General features: G+C 38.9%; 7 protein-coding genes across 7 annotated transcripts; 3 read left to right on the plus strand and 4 right to left on the minus strand.

The window, feature by feature from the left end:
• Nucleotides 1–118: 118 nt before the first annotated feature.
• Nucleotides 119–1,720, minus strand: PRP19 (E3 ubiquitin-protein ligase PRP19; the record flags this gene model as incomplete). Its single annotated transcript, XM_445536.1, has 1 exon — nt 119–1,720. The coding sequence occupies one exon, from the start codon at nt 1,718–1,720 to the stop codon at nt 119–121; it is 1,602 nt and encodes a 533-aa protein (XP_445536.1).
• Nucleotides 1,721–2,477: 757 nt separating this feature from the next.
• On the plus strand, nt 2,478–3,869 carry WSC4 (Wsc4p; the record flags this gene model as incomplete). Its single annotated transcript, XM_445537.1, has 1 exon — nt 2,478–3,869. One exon carries the CDS (start codon nt 2,478–2,480, stop codon nt 3,867–3,869), a length of 1,392 nt encoding a protein of 463 aa, XP_445537.1.
• A 1,005-nt stretch (nt 3,870–4,874) lies between these two features.
• Nucleotides 4,875–6,767, plus strand: GRC3 (polynucleotide 5'-hydroxyl-kinase; the record flags this gene model as incomplete). Its single annotated transcript, XM_445538.1, has 1 exon — nt 4,875–6,767. The coding sequence occupies one exon, from the start codon at nt 4,875–4,877 to the stop codon at nt 6,765–6,767; it is 1,893 nt and encodes a 630-aa protein (XP_445538.1).
• A 79-nt stretch (nt 6,768–6,846) lies between these two features.
• Nucleotides 6,847–9,351, minus strand: RIX7 (putative AAA family ATPase RIX7; the record flags this gene model as incomplete). The annotated part of the gene is made up of 1 exon (XM_445539.1): nt 6,847–9,351. One exon carries the CDS (start codon nt 9,349–9,351, stop codon nt 6,847–6,849), a length of 2,505 nt encoding a protein of 834 aa, XP_445539.1.
• A 307-nt stretch (nt 9,352–9,658) lies between these two features.
• IRC19 (Irc19p) lies at nt 9,659–10,294 on the plus strand (the record flags this gene model as incomplete). The annotated part of the gene is made up of 1 exon (XM_445540.1): nt 9,659–10,294. One exon carries the CDS (start codon nt 9,659–9,661, stop codon nt 10,292–10,294), a length of 636 nt encoding a protein of 211 aa, XP_445540.1.
• A 174-nt stretch (nt 10,295–10,468) lies between these two features.
• Nucleotides 10,469–12,472, minus strand: SSK1 (mitogen-activated protein kinase kinase kinase SSK1; the record flags this gene model as incomplete). The annotated part of the gene is made up of 1 exon (XM_445541.1): nt 10,469–12,472. The coding sequence occupies one exon, from the start codon at nt 12,470–12,472 to the stop codon at nt 10,469–10,471; it is 2,004 nt and encodes a 667-aa protein (XP_445541.1).
• A 923-nt stretch (nt 12,473–13,395) lies between these two features.
• On the minus strand, nt 13,396–16,059 carry PPR1 (Ppr1p; the record flags this gene model as incomplete). The annotated part of the gene is made up of 1 exon (XM_445542.1): nt 13,396–16,059. The coding sequence occupies one exon, from the start codon at nt 16,057–16,059 to the stop codon at nt 13,396–13,398; it is 2,664 nt and encodes an 887-aa protein (XP_445542.1).
• Between the last annotated feature and the right edge of the window lie 557 nt (nt 16,060–16,616).

Raw genomic sequence — 16,616 nt, forward strand, 5'->3', positions numbered from 1 at the left:
GGATGGTATTTCGCTCTCTTGTAAATTATTTTGAAATCATTAACTTAGTCATATACTCATGTCAATTTTACCTATTGTTACAAATATGCATTAAATATGATTGCGACTCTCTCATTCACTATTTTAAGTCAAAAGTCAGGAGGTTGTCATCGCTATATAAAAGTATAAAACTAGTATCTTCATGAGACAATAACCACATGGATTTGGCAGAGTTGAATGAGCTATTATCTCCCAGCACAACTTCTCTGGTTTGAACAGCCTTCCATGAATTTGCAGTTTTGTCATATTGATGAAATTGGAATTCAATTCTGTTTGAGTCCAACGACTTGTTCAGCAATAAAAACCTTCCCGTTATATCAAAGTCCCAACAACCACCATTTATAGGCAATGGATTGGAAGACAATGTCGGTGGCGACTTTCGAAGATCAAATGTGTACAGTACATCCCCATCTAATTCTACAATAAAGTAGAACCCATTAGGACAGAATTTTACGTTGGTTATGGCTTTTGCATCATTGGGCAGTTCTGATCCAATCTCAAACTTGATGGGAGGATCATCAGGCTGGCAAAGGTTTAAAATTTCAACACAACTACTTCTAGCAAGTGCGATCAGAATACCATCTTTGTGTAGATCAACCTTGTCATAATGCATATCATCTGAGTTTTCTGTTTGCCTCACTCTGACATCAGTTTTCCCATCTTTTGATACATACCCTATATTACCTTTATCATCCGCCCACACACAGTATTCTGGCTTAACGTTCTCGTGACTATATAGGTATAATAAGTTTCCAAGTTCAGAACCACCAAGCTCAATTTGCTGAGCTTGCTTTGTTTTAGTATTAAGAACCATAATTCTGTTATTTGTTGTCTTAACAAGTATATCCTCTCCTGTGGTAGGTACTACCAATTCTAAATCATCACCGGTTGCTAACTGTTCGGACATATCTATCATAGTTGTATTTTTAGGGTCCTTTATATGACTTATCGATTTATCGTGTATCAAGGCCAGAGATTTCGACTTGTTTTCTGCAAGTAGAGAAGTGAAGGTCATTGACTTATTGTTTATAGCGATTTTGTCCAATTTGTCGAATACAATCTCCGAGTCCTTTGAGATATTACTTTGTTTCAATAGAGGCTTTGTCTCTTTCAAGTATGCCACTGAGCTTGCAAGTAGCTCATCTGAGAAGTTAGAGTCTGGCACAGCCAGTTCGGCATGGCTTGGCTCAGTGTCCATTTTCCGTTTCTTGCTAGGCGCGTCGTCATTGCCTGTTGTCTCAACCAAAGTGACCTCCGTTGCGAGCCTGTCCACTTCGCTCTGCAGCTTCCTTTTCTGGCTTATCGCCTTCAGTGCCACTTTCTTCGCGGCGTCGCGCTCATATAAGGTAGTGGACAGCTTCTTCTTCAGGGACTCCACCGCCTTCCGCAGCTCGAAGTTCTCCAGCATGACCGCGTCCCACTCGTTCTGCAGCGTGGACAGCAAGCTGGGTATGCTGTAGTTAGAGTTCAGCGTCGCGCTGTTCGCAGCATTCACCAGCGTCATGGACTCTGGGTCCACATTGATCTCCACCAGTTGCTCCACCGCCAGGGGTCTGCCGTTCACCGGGTCCGTCCCATGCTGCCGGACATACTCCTCCACCAGCCGCCTCTCATACACACACCGCGACTCCAGCGACAGCACAGGCTCCTTCGGTACCTTCCCACTGATCGCACAGTACATTTTCTTTCTAGTAGTATGGAAGGGGGGAACTATTGTACTCCTTGGAAGAGTTTATAGTTATAGTCTTCCTGTATTCCTCCATGCATTCTCTTCTTGTACTTGTCTAAGAAATTTTTCTGCACGTGATATTCACGTATCACAGTATATACCCGTCCCCAACAGCTTTTAGGGTTGTTATTAGGGTTCTCTAGTCTTGTTTTGTTTTTCGCTGAGAGTCTTGTATTGTTCCTAATCGGGGAACCCGTTCTGTGCAGAGTTTTACTGTGCAGAGTTTTACTATGCAGAGTGCTGCGGTGCAGAGTGCTGCGGTGCAGGCACCTTCTACCTTCTATTTATACTCTCTTTTGCCCTTTTTTCTTTTTCCTCGGAGACGGGCTGTCGTATACTGCATGACACGGAATCGCCGCACGCTTCTCTCACAGATGCCACTCCTTGGCGCAGGACCCTTAGATCCCGTATTTCTGCACAGTAAACGCCGTACGTGCTGGGATTGGGGGGTCCCCTCTCTCTCCCTCTCTGCACTCAATTCTTAGCAATTGCTGGAGATTGAGTGCGCTAATAATAAATGACTCTCCTAGGGCTTCTGGCTAAGTCCTCACAGGTAAACAAAAGACTGAACCCTAGGGTTCAAAGGAACAATATGAAAAAAAATAAATAATAAGTACTTTTGGCTGCAAACTTTCATAAACTTGGAAGTATAAAGGAATAGACTTGAATTCCATTGCCTACCGGATAATACATACATAGAATAGCAACGATGTTCTGGCACTTCTTGCTGCTCTTGTGTGCTGTGCGTGCAGAGCAACTGTTCTGCTCGAATGAAAACAGTGCTTCTGGCCCAGGTACTTCCTACACATGGCAGAGCACCGGGTGGTGTGCGTCGCATTGCAGCGGCTACGACTACGCCATTGTTCAGGGACTCATGTGCTGGTGCTCCAACTCCGGGCCTGCTGATAGCATAGACATATCCAGCTGCGACCACTACTGCCCCGGCTACAGCCTGGAGAACTGCGGGAGCCAGCAGAATAACGCATACGGGTACATGTACCTCGGGAGCCAGCCCCAGAGCGCCATTATACCACCCAGAAAGAGCTCCAATACTGCGCAATCCTCGACTCCAAGTTCTACCAGCGCTGCAAGCACTTCAAGCACATCTACAAGCACTTCAAGCACATCTACAAGCTCCACAAGCTCTACAAGCTCTACAAGCTCTACAAGCTCTACAAGCTCTACAAGTACTTCAAGCACAAGCTCTAGTTCTAGCTCTACAAGTTCTACGAGGTCATCCTCAAGGACTACACTAGCACCTTCTACCACGTCTTCATCCTCTCGCACTCGCTCGAGTTCAGAGGCCTCGGACGACTATGTGCTGTCAACTTCGATGATATACTCGGTGATGACAGTCACATCAACACAGACGCACGATTCCGCCGTGCAGTCCAATGTGACGTCAGTGTTCTCCTCCAACGTGATAACGACAAAAGTAGTCACATCCATCATATCGACAGTGGCCACTGTGGCTACCACCACGACGAGCCAGGCGGCCAACACATCCGTGGCCTCTACAGCGGCGGGTATGCGTGGGAGCTCGAACCAGGGCGATGTGAGCGAAAAGAAAGCGAAGGGGTACTGGCAGTCACCGGGCAAAGTTGCGGGCACTTTTGTTGTAGTTGGCGTTGTCATCCTCGCCATTCTGGGGCTGCTGTTCTGGTACTTCGTGCTGCGCCCTAGATGGGAACAAAAGAAATTCGAAAAGAACTACAATGACGCAGTTGGTCTAGCACCAGCAACTCCGCCAAATATGCCAAGAAATGAAAGCGGCCACAGCAGAATTTTCTCAACACCAATATTCCACACGCACCATTCAAGCAGCGAGGACGACTCGTCAACGGGATCCAATGGTGCTGGCTTTAACGAGGAGAAAAACTTAGACGAGGCTAATGTGAAGACAAACAAGCGTGCCACAAGGCATGACGTTTTCGCAGACGACGCCTACTCTGATTACTCTAATACAATTCCAGTCATGGTTGACCAAAGATTGGATCCTAACCAAATGATGTCACAAATAGAACAAAGTCCTTCCAACGTATCATTATCTGATGACGTTGATTACTCAAGAAGGGTCTTACGAGTGATAAATGAGCTATAGAATAGCTCAATTTTAATCATTTATGTTTTTCAATCCCTTTTAATGATCAAACCAATCACAATTAATGACGTTATTTTTATTACTTAATTAGATGAAGGTTAATGGGATAGATTGCATCCCTTCAATTTGTTTACCACAGGTTCATTTCACTTTTTTTCATTTCAGTCCATTCCCCGTTCCAAATATTTTTCTCTCATTTCTTATTTGCTGCTTGAATATTTTGCAACTTGATGCAAAAACTTCTCACTCGACATTATTGGTTCTTAATGACAGAAGTCATTCACTTTTTTATTATTTCTATCAAACGCTTTCTACCTAATCGCTCCTCCTGCATATAACCATAGGATATTTTCCATACTCGGATCAAACTCCTAGTAACACACCCTGGAAACTTTCATCCAAAAATCATGCCACAGCAACTATAGAGCTCTAGGCATCGGGATTGCAGGTTATTAACAATTATCATTAATTCTTTATTCCATTTTTTACTGTTTTTCAATGCTGTTAAGAACTTTTTAGACCATGATAAACGCACATCAGTTCTACTAATTGCATGGAACTATTTTTTTTTATTATCTCTATTATTTCCAACACTGTCATTTAAGGCCTTAAAAAGTACCTCGTGGCTAGCCCACTTTTATATTACAAAATCGCTCGGCCAATGGATATAAATTTTTATAAAGTATCTCTTTTTGTATTTAGTATAGAACAATCTTCATCCAAATAACTATTATCATTTAACCATCAGTAACGTGTTCTCTCGACAAATCCTTGATTTATGTTGAGCCTTATAGCAATAATAGCATACTATTTACTATATGTTTATTGTCTGAATCATCGATAAATTTCACATTAATTGATCAAAGAAGCGATGCCCATCTTGAAAAAAAAAAATATTTGGCTTTAATGGTAGAGCAAGTACCTAACAAACTGCGAAAGATAACCAGGTAAAGCCCATAATTGGCATTTTACTAAACTCAAAAATTGCCCCTCTGAAACTATCTGATGGCAGAAACCGATCTAAATGCTTTAGCATACAAAGACTCTGATTCGACGGACACTTCCAGTTCGTCATCATCAGATGAAGAATACCAAGCTGAGGTCAAAGTTAGCAATCAAAATGAGAAGCAAGTCGACTACGACAGTGATACTGATCTCAATACAGATAACAAAGTATCCTCTGTTGATGCATACAAACCGTGTGTTGGTGAGAACTTGATTATTAGAGATAGCAATATAATAATATTACTTAGAGCAAAGGAGAAGCTATGTTTGTCGGGTTTATTCGACCTGAAGATCGAAAAAGGTGGTCTATTATACAACGATATCCATTTTAATGCATCATCAAAGACCTATCATTACTGGCATCCCCTATCAAATTCGATTCCCGAGATCAAAAGCTCTTTTTATGCAGGCTTTGAAGATGTGGATATTTCAGCATTTTACGCAGCTTATGATATTTCACCGAATAACGATTATGAAACAGTCTTAAAAATATCTAATCACAAATCTAAGAGTTTAATTGATGGTGAAATTCTGATGCCGAGTTTAAAGAGCTTATGGATTACCAAAGAGGATTTCTTGCAAAAAAATGGATACACAAACTTTAGTTTTGACATCATCATGCCTGCAACACTTCAAGAGATAACAACTTTGAATATATCTAAATCTTGGACTAATTGTCTCCAGAAACTCAAATTTATCAATCAAAATTCCATTCATGACACTAGGATAATGGTTATTGGTGGAAAGAATAGCGGGAAATCAACGTTTTTAAGGTCTTTAGTTGAAAAAGTATTGTATAGCCATGATATTTCAGACAAAAGTGTAAGTGAAATGCTATATCTTGATTTAGATCCTGGGCAACCCGAGTTTTCTCATCCAGATTGTATCTCTATGACTCGTTTGACATCGAATGATATGAATTTTGGTCAGAGTTTTGGCCAGGCCTCGCCAGAAGTTTTAAAACAGTATTACATTGGCTCACCATCTCCGCAAGAGTATCCAACGCGCTACTTAAACATGGTGAACAAACTTATAACCGAATTCGAGGACACAATGTTTGCAGGAATTTCTTGCATAAATTTGCCAGGATGGGTGAAGGGTTTTGGGTTGAACATATTGCAAAAGGTTTTAGAAATCTATAAACCCACAGATATTGTATACCTTGAATCACCTTCTACAGTAAGACATTTCTCGGAGTTGAGAATACCAAAGAGTTTTTCATCAACTATGATGACAGAATATAGCCCTCGATCTTATCGCATACCCGCCGAGTTTTCGAATGCCGCCATAAATAACTCTCCAGAGATAAAGTTTGCTCCGTCAGATATTAGGACATACAAGCTTCTGTGTCTGTTTCACAGGAGTGACACATCAAATGTTCCAACGTTCGATTTTAGACCATTGATTGCGAAAAGTCCCAAAAAAATATCTTATGGACGTGCAGGTATACATACTATAATAATTAATATAGAATTTGCACTAGTACCGTCTCATGAACTCATCCAAGCTCTGGAAGGTACTATAGTTGCTATCTATCATGAAGAAAATACTGACGATGAACATGACTCCAGCTCTGATATCAGAGTTTTATCAAATGATGACCTCGAGACTGCCAAATTTATTACTCTAGGATTAGTTCACTCGGTTGATGAAGAGAGGAAATATTTTAATATTTACGTTCCGGAAAATATGGTTGCAACTTTGAAAAATCTAGGTAATAGGTTTATGATAGAGAGGTTGAGTACAGAAACTCCATTTTGTGAACTATCTCCACCAAATAAAGTTCTAAAAACTGATCAAACAAGCCCTTTCATAAGTTTCAAAACAAGAAAGAAGTATGAACATGTATGGAAAATAAGAAAAAATATTAAACGGAAAGGGCATCATCTTTGAGTCTTCCATCAGTTACTGAAATCAATAATTATTTAATTAGTTTATTAATGCAATTGTAATATTAAATATCTATTATGGATTAAGCATCGTTTGGAGTTGGGACTTCATCGTTCCAGCCCATTTTTTTATTTAGTCTATCATATTTTAGCCTATCTTTATCACTAACGGATGGCTTTATCTTATTCAGAGCAACTTTAAAATCGGCAGGAGTAACAATAACTTCATCACTAGAAATACCGACACTCAGGTCTTCGAATTCTTTGTCCAAATCATTATCTCCTACTGACTGAATCTCTTCTGACTTGAAAAAATTACGTTTCAATGCCAATACGGAACTTTCACGAACTAAAGCAGCCAAATCAGCACCCGAAAAATTTCTGCAACGTTCATCCGCAACTATTTCCTTCAAGTCAACATCTTTTGACAATGGAGTACCATTGGATATCGTGAGAGTCCTTATTATATCAAATTTTTCTTGTTCATTTGGCAATTCAATAAACAAAGTCTTATCAAGTCTTCCGGGTCTTAACATGGCAGGATCTATCATATCTGGTCTATTTGTAGCACCCACAACAAATATACCATGCCTATCATTTAGACCATCTAGTTCAGTTAATAATGTATTGACCACTCTTGATGAGGATTCGGACATTGAAGTATCTCTTCTCGGTACCAAGGCATCCAATTCATCAAAAAATATAACACACGGAACAGATGCACGCGCTCTTGTGAAAACCTGTCTAATTGCTCTTTCGGACTCACCTACATATTTATTAAGTAATTCTGGCCCTTTAATAGAAATGAAATTTGCTCTAGATTCATTAGCAACGGCCTTTGCAAGAAGAGTCTTACCACAACCTGGAGGTCCCCATAATAAAACACCACCTGGAGCACTAATACCAACTTTTTCATAAAGCTCTGGCCTCTTAATGGGTTGGACAATAGCCATATTTAATTCAATCCTTACCTTTTGTAGTGCACCAACATTGGACCAAGTGACGTCTGGCACAGTAGCAAAACCTTCTCTCTTGGCTGTAGGCTGAATGGTAGGTAGAGCCTTTAAAAAATCTTCATATTTAATAGTCAGTTGGTTTAATTGATCATCGTTTAGTGGATCAGGATAATTGTGAATGAACCTTTGTATTACTGAGAGTGGGAGAGGATCAATCATATTTGCTGTATTTTTTAGATTGATCTCAGAGTCAGAATCTTTTTGCGAGTTGCCCTCTACAGAATCTAATTTATTCTTATCCACATCCATGTCTTCTACCGCTTCGATGTTTGGTACTATCGAAGCATATGTCTCAAAGATTCTTTTTATTGCACAAGTACCAGCAGCAGTAGTCAATGCTTTCAAGTCGGCACCAACAAAACCGGGTGTCAACTTGGCCAACTTATGGAAATCAATTTCACCATCTATTTTTAGTTTTCCTGCCATCTTCTTTAATATGTGTAACCTCGAAATTTCATTTGGTACATTTAGGCAAATTTCCCTATCAAATCTACCTGCTCTTCTCAAAGCAGCATCCAACGAGTCAGGTCTATTTGTAGCACCTATAACTATAACTGGCTTACCATTAGTGTTGCTTAAGGTTAACTCATCCATAGAAGTTAATAGTTGAGCAACAATTCTTCTTTCCATCTCCCTTTGAGCACCTCCATCACGCTTTGGGGTAATGGCATCAATTTCATCAAAAAACATCAAACAAGGAGCTAGAGATTTTGCTTCATCGAATAGCTCCCTAATCTTCTTTTCACTTTCACCTGACATACCACTAACCACAGAAGGTGCAGAAATTGAAATAAATGGCACTTGCAACTCTCCTGCTAATGCATTTGCTATGGAGGTTTTACCACAACCAGGAGGGCCATGAAGAAGAACACCTCTAGGAGGTTCAACACCTGTTGATAAATATATTTCAGGATGCAATATCGGCAATCCTATTAATTCCATCAGTTGCGCAATAACGTCATCCATACCACCAAGAGCACTTAACGACGATGTTGGTGGTGATCTATCCTCCTTGATCTTTTGACGTTTTGATTTTTGAGATGATTCCTTGGAACGTTTCCTAGTCTTAGTCTCTTGGTCAGTTTCACCATTTCCAACATCTGCGGCAGGTGTCTCTGATTTGGTTTCCCATTGACTGACTATACTTTTGTTCATATCGTTGGTCTCTGGAGCAATCATCAAATTCTTTTCTGCCAATACATCACCCTCGTCCATAACAGGTGTATCTTCCACATATCCTGGCATTTCTTGCAGTTCCTCCATTTCATCCTCGACTATAGCTTTCAATACTTTCTCTATCGTTTTTTGCAATGGCACTTTCTTTACTCTTTGCAATGACAAGTCCTTTGATAAAACATAGGTAAAAATCTCGCCAGGAACCAAATCCTTCGCAAAGCATGTAGCATCCATGATGTCCATTTCTTCATCTTCTTGGGAACTATCCGCTTGACTCCGGAGTTGCCTTTGTTTTTCTAAGGTCTTCTCTTCCAACATCCTATAAATAAGATCAGTTAGCTTATTCTCAAGAGAGTTCGTAAGCGACCCATTCTTCTTACCTTTAGCCTTAGCCATCCTGTCCCACTCTAAATACCTTGATCCAAGACGAAGAGAAAGTGTTATTCCTGTCCAATCGATGAGGGCATCGCTGGTCTTATATGCATTTGATAGCTATTTTTCACTTTTGAATCAAGAGCTCATCGCAAAATTTTGAAAAAAAAAATTGAAATTTAGGATGCGATGCCCTCATCTCTAACGTTTGTGCCAAACAACATAAGAAGAGTCTCCATTCTAGTCATAGTCATCACAACAAATATATATATATATATGTATGTATGTATGTAGAGAGTTCTTTTCACAGTTCCATAAGTGATTGTATAACATGGTTAGGAGGGGAGTGGGCACAATTGAGACTGTTAATGCTTTGGTCAATGATAATTACGCGTTGATACGCAACGTTGCGAAATATATGCTAAATGACAAGGGCCTAACCAATGCGGAGTTCCTCAGGGCAAGCTATAGACGGTTCATCAGGCTTCGACCATTTGTATCCAATAGAAGTATGGTGAAGGACACATATACTGACTATATCAGGTATAAGTATCGATATGAAGATTATCCTAAGCGAATGGCTATGATAGGTGTGCAATGTGATAATCAATTGAATCGAAGCCAGGTTAAGAACAGTCTATCTTTTGTAGCAAAAGCTTGCTCGTTTATAGATGAGTCTAAGGGGACTAAATTTGAAGTGGCGAGAGATAATACGATGTGCCGCCAGATTCTCAAGAATTTGTTGACTATTCACTACGAGAAAACTTCGCATACCAACGAGAAACGAACCCCACTGAGGCATATATTCCAATATTCATTTGAACATATGAAGGACATAAACAAAAGTACAAATTCTCAATCTTATAGCAAGCCAGCTAGTCCCAAATCATCACTTATACTTGATTTGTACGGTGAATTTGACAGAGACATATTACTATTGAACAACCTTCTTAACATGCGTTTATAATATTTCAACTAGAGTGATAGAGAAGTGACTGCCAAATGTAGAAAGATGAAAGCATTATCCAATTTCCACATTAGTTTCGGTCATGTATATTAATTTGGCCGCCTAACGCTAAAATGATCTATCTAAAACCCTGATTAATGTTATAAACCCGATAAAGATAAGTAATATATATTCCTAATTATTGATAGATACCGCTCTCTCCTGTTTTTTCCCACCACTACTACTACTTCTTGAAATAGAAGTACTACTCTTGTTCGCTGATGGGATTCGGTTTCTATGAGGTGACCTGACTAATACACTATCAGTCATTCTACTAGCTTCCTTTTTCCAACCATCAAAATCTATAAGAGCTTGCATGCAACCCCATTCGGTAATTTTTTTGCTCAGCCATAACAAATTTACAGGCTTGGTCAAATAATCGTTACAACCTGATATTAGTGCCTCTCTTTTATCTTCCTGAGAGTTTGAGGCGGTTAGCGCCACGATAATTACAGGTGAATTTGTAGAGCCATTCATGTTAATTGATGACAATGAGCCTGGTGTAGATACCCGCTCACTCTGATTAGCTATCCCTCTCTCTTTTTCCAATTCCCTTATTTTTTTTGCAGCTTCTATACCAGAAAGAACAGGTAGCTGCAGATCCATGAAAATTAGATGAAGGTTTCCTTCCTTCCACTTATCCACAGCTTCTTTACCATTTTTTGCAATTTTGTATGAAATCTTATTTTTCCTCAAAAATGATCCCAAAATAGCCTGGTTGATAACATTATCTTCAACAATCAAGACATTAATCTTTGGAAACACCTTTTCACTGGTAGTTGTTAACTTAAACGGGAGTGTGTCCAGAGCTGTTATATTTTGCTGTTTTTCTTTTGACACAGGAATTGGTGTAGTCTCTGTGGTCTTGAGAACATCCAGTGGCGATAAAAGAAGAGAATTTGCCTGCTTATAATTATTAGAATCTATAGCGTTCTGCTTGTCTAAAACATTTGTATCCACATGTAGTTGTTTGGATTTATCATTTTCTAGTTGGGGGACGGATGCTGATGAATTTCTATCACTGATAAACGCCAGGCCTTTGTTTTGTTCATTTGAGTTATGTTCCGATTCGTGGTACAATTGCTCTTGCTCTTCTAATCTATAGTCTTTTGGTAACAGAAGCATGGCTGGTTGCACAGCTTGTAGTTCAGAATTTGACCTCTCGTCAATGTCAGTTCCGTTGGCATAAAAATTTACCTCATCTGCATTATTACTACCAAAACCATGTAGCGAATTGTCATTGTCATATGTATCCATATTGCCTACACTGTGCTCTTGTGATAATACCTGTATATGTCCAGCAAATTTGTCATGATCATCATCAAAAATACCAGCAGCAGGCGATTCCATCGGAAGTGGAGGTGCATGACCCATGTCAACATTTGAAAACACCAAAAGAGCACTTGACGAAGTCTGTGAACCAATTGCACCAAATAGTGAAACGTAGATTTGATATATTTGCTCGTCAGGATCAAATATTATTTTGTAATGGTAGTCATCAATGTCCTCCACTGAGTATTTTAAATTTTTTCTAGGTGATTGTCTCGAAACATGAGGGTTCGGTGACGCGTATTTCGGATGCGAATATAAGCTACTTAATTGTTCATTATGGTACTCCGAATGCCAATTACTATTGAGAATTGGAGTAATCCTATTATTTGGTATTGACTGGAACGTCGGGCTTGCTGAGTTAGACCTTCTATGATTTGCTAGCCATCTCGTTCTGTAATTCTGTCTATCTAACGGACTATTTTGCGGACTTCTATTGTTATTTGTTTGCAGTATTTGCTCTTTTAATGAAGAAGGTGAATGACTTAAAATTTTATCACTAGTGTTAAGGTTAGTCATATTCTCTTGCAAGTCTGGCACGTTAGTGTAAATTCCAATCCCCACAGACATCATATCATTATACCTATTCCATCGAGTGCCGTTTAACCTATTGAAAAGCTTGTCCTTAACGTCCTCTATGGTGTCATTTTCATCGAACTCTATACTTATAGCTTGATTGATTTCATCACTATTGTAATCTAATTTCAGCCATAATTTCCAATTACTACCAGCTTTCCAATTAGTTTGTAAACTCAAACCGGTATTGGATTTGGCCAGTGGGTATGGCCTAGGTATAGGATACTCATTCATTTTTATCCTTTTCAGTCTTTGTGACTTTGTCCAGGCACAAATGATAGGAAATTATAAACCGGACACGACGGCTATTTATAGTACAACCTTATCGCAATAGGTAATTTTCGAGAACGGTAAGATGGACCAGATATCTTTGTCTATAATAAAGTTTAATTGCTGCAAGTTTGCGTCTTACTTGTAAATACTTATCCCAAATATTAACTTCTCTTGTATCGTAAACTTACCGAGTCTTATCTTTAATTTTTTTTCCTATCCTTGCTGTCTTATTATCAACCCCAGCAAACCTCTAAAAGCCCCGCAAACTTTCAACAATAGCAGCGATATCTCAATGATAACTCAATTGATGAACTTGATGAATTGGTTCTTTGATGTAAGGTTGTAAAGCACAAACCATAAGGACAAACTTCACCTTCAGATTGGCAACTCCAAAGCCTTAAATTCCTCTAAATTCGAGTTTCGTCAGGACCGAAGACGTTTGAAAATCTTGAAGAAAAAAGTTGTATATCACAGTATGCAATAAGTAGAATAGTGATTTTATGCATTCATGACTCACTCTCAGAAGCTGAAATATACCATCAATTATTCTTGCATTGAGTTAATTCATATGTTCTTTGGAAAGAATCTTTCTGTATCTTGTTGACTTTTCCTTGGAACTCATTTTGCGCTATTTCCATTTTCAGGTCAATAGTACACAAATTTGTTAGAAAGTTCTTAACTTATGATGGTAACTCCCATCATGGTGTCTTCGAATGAACCTGTAAATGTACTTAAATATGTATACAGCTTACCAGTTTGGTATTAATATCGGAAAGATCATAAATTCTGTAATCTCCGAGTGATTTACCCATTTGATTATGTGTGTGATTATAAGCTTAATAAGATAAAAAAATGCTAAAATATGTATTAATTAGAATTAAAATTTACAGAGTAAAAAATGGATCTATATTTTCTTCTTTCTTCTCTTCGTTGTTTTGTTTAACAAAAAATTCATCCCATAACGACTGAGATGTGACTTGGAATAGGATGTCTACCATGTTTTGTTCTTCATTTGCGGGATCATCAAATAGTGGTAAATCATCTTGTAGTTTGAAGTCATTTTGGAAGTCTTGTTCATTATGCAAATTGATACCGGTATCTTTATTACCGTTGTTCATGTTATTATTATTATTATTATTATTATTCAAGAAACTCATCGACCTTCCTCTAAACTTGCCTGTATTGGAAGGCTCTTCATCGTTATTTTCTTCCAATTTATCTAATTGTAAAAAGAATTTCTCAAGTGGTAGATCTAAACTACCACCTGAAATAGAAGGTTTCCTTTTCAAAAGATCAGTATTTTTGCTATCATCGATTTGTAGGTTTCCACCAGATTTGAAAGTATTTTCTTTACTTGAATTATCTTCAATTATCTTCTCACCGAATTTTAACTTTATAACAACCTTTGATAAGACATCATAACTTTGGAAGCAGTTCTTAGCAGCTTCACAAGTACCAATCAAGTTCTTCAGTATGAATAGAATCTTTCCCGTATAATCTTCTACTTCCTGTCTATTCTCTTTGATGTTATTTCCGGAATAAAAAATAACGTATAAGTATGTCATACCAGCCATAAACACATTATGCACGGCCACCCAGGTGTATCCTATCTTTTGATTAATACAAAGATCATAAAAAACATCGATAGTACCCTTGGTGCTTAAAAACACCAATCTACAGGAAAGTTCAGTAAGAATTGGGCATTTTGGCGATAGACCGTATAAGATACTTTTGGTGTAATGATAATTTAACTCAAATAATGATGAGTTGTAATGACAGTCGATCATTTTTTGCGATCTTGGAACAGCTTTGTCATACCATGCATTCAACTCAGAGTGTACCGCTGCTCTCCATTCTTCAAGATCATTATATTTCCTGGGAATTTCAGCATGAGGGGCGTAAAGTACACGAACAATTTTTGCTTGCAGTTGTCTAATGGCAAACATTGCTATGGCTAGCTTCTTATAGGATATTGATTTAGGTTTTACGTCTGAATAATCCTCTATAGTACCGTATGCAGGTGTTATTTCACTATCAGGTAACAATGAAGGATATCCTGTCGTAATAGTATCTTCTGGAATTCCGAAAGGTCTACCAAAGTAGGAACATACTTGTCTATCCAGGGAATATACACACCAGAATAATCTTCTCCTTATTTCTCTAGTAAATGGATCATATGTCATATTTATTTTTTCGGAATGAAGACCCAAATCTACAGTTAATCTTAACACAGAACCCATTGTGTACCAAACACCAGGTACGTTGGGTCTCATTATTGAGTAGATTGCTAATAACAATGTTCCCATGAGAGCTTCAAGTCGATCTGTCGAGGAAAATATGTCTTTCTTGAAGTAAGTTGCTCTTCTTTTGAATGTAACAACTTGTTTTATATCCGATGCTAGTACTTTAGTTGCACATCCGATTGTAAATACCATATTCAGAACAAAGTATGGAATTCTATAGTAGTCATGCAGTTCAATATCTCTCACTCCTTTATCTTCCAGACTTTTCCAAGTATTGTACCAAGGCTGAACACCGTATGGACTGTTTGGGCGTAATGGTTCAGGTCCCATGAAATTCCGATTTATTTTTGTTTTATTGGATACCAATGTAATTTTATTGTTCCACTCTCCGTATATTGGTTCGTAGTATTTCTTCAAGAATTGTTCTCTATGGAAAACTGGTAGCTGGGAATTGGTGTCTATGAAAAATCTATTGATCAATTGTTCAGCTTCTTCTATTGGGGGAAGTGCCAATGGATCAAAATTAGGGTCATTTTCGGCCAATGCGTAGTCTCTATATTTCAATTCTCGGAGTTTTATATCCTCGTCAAATTCTGAATCAATGTAGTCAGGCTGGAAATTTGCAGCAGTGTAGACCAATTTAGCAAACGACACACCTGAGGAGTCACCCAGGTAAGAGTTTTTAGTCGTTTCTTTCATCGAGCCAATATCTGAAAAATGGTTGTTCGTTTCCTCCAAGTCTGCGCCAACAGAAGAGCTTTCCATGGGACTAGCAGTTTGCGGCATCATTGGTTTTGGAGACCTGAAATATGCCTGATCCATGGGTGAGTTTATTGAAGGTGAGTTAGCAAAATCTGATCGACTTCCATTACTAGTCTCGCTGTTGTCCTGCATCAGCATACCCTTTTGAACCAAATACGACCCCAACATATCATCTACTGGAATCAGAGACCCATTTTTCTTGAACTTCTTCTTGTACTCTTCTAAGTTGCAATTAGTGTCGTTTTCAGAGCAAGGGACATTGCTCTTGATAGTCATTGGATTGATCCCACACTCAGATAGCTTGCTCATCATATTGGACAAGCTATCCTCTAAAAAGAACACATACGACCTCGGTATGTCCTGACCCGTGACGGGATCCACCGAGACGCATGGAACGTTGTTTCGCAAACACCCTTTACAACTGGGATACCCTTGGTCACACTTCACCTTCTTTCTTCTGCATAGCTTGCAAGCGTTAGGAAACTTGGTGAACTTCACCCCGCCCGGGACGGGTTTCGATACCCTCTTTTTACCCTTAGTCATCAGTCAAAAGATAAGGTTAACCAAATCGCTTCCCCGTGTTCTCCAAGCTAAGCTCTAAGGACAAGTTTTCTCTTTGCTAGCCAGTATTGGAATAACAAGTATCTTCCCGACACAAATACTCCGAAATCTATCTGAAACAGGTTGACCCCAGAATGTATCCCATTGTTAATGTGCCATTGTTCAACTATAATTGACACTTGGTAAGCTCATCGATTTTTCCAATTTTTCACCAAAATTTTTCAGTCAAGGATGATCTTCTCTCTTTCTTTTTCCAGCAGGATAAGTAAAGTGAAGTTGTAGTCATCGGGACAATGGAGTTTGCAAGAGCAGCTGGGATTGCCATTGACAGTTCGAAAGCAGGTATAGGGTTCACTTTGTATTGAACGGACCAGGTGCTTTCATTGGAATCGGTTACTGTTTGCGGATATCGCACTTTTTTTATTTACTGATCGGGGGCGTCGAGTTACTGGGCATCGAGTGACGATTGTTGTTAATTGCGTTACAAGTTTTGCAAGTCAAAGAGAGAAAGGGTGGATTGCAGCACAAGGAAGTTGTTA

The sequence above is a fragment of the Nakaseomyces glabratus genome, chromosome D (assembly GCF_010111755.1).
Source record: "Nakaseomyces glabratus chromosome D, complete sequence".
NCBI lineage: Eukaryota > Fungi > Ascomycota > Saccharomycetes > Saccharomycetales > Saccharomycetaceae > Nakaseomyces > Nakaseomyces glabratus.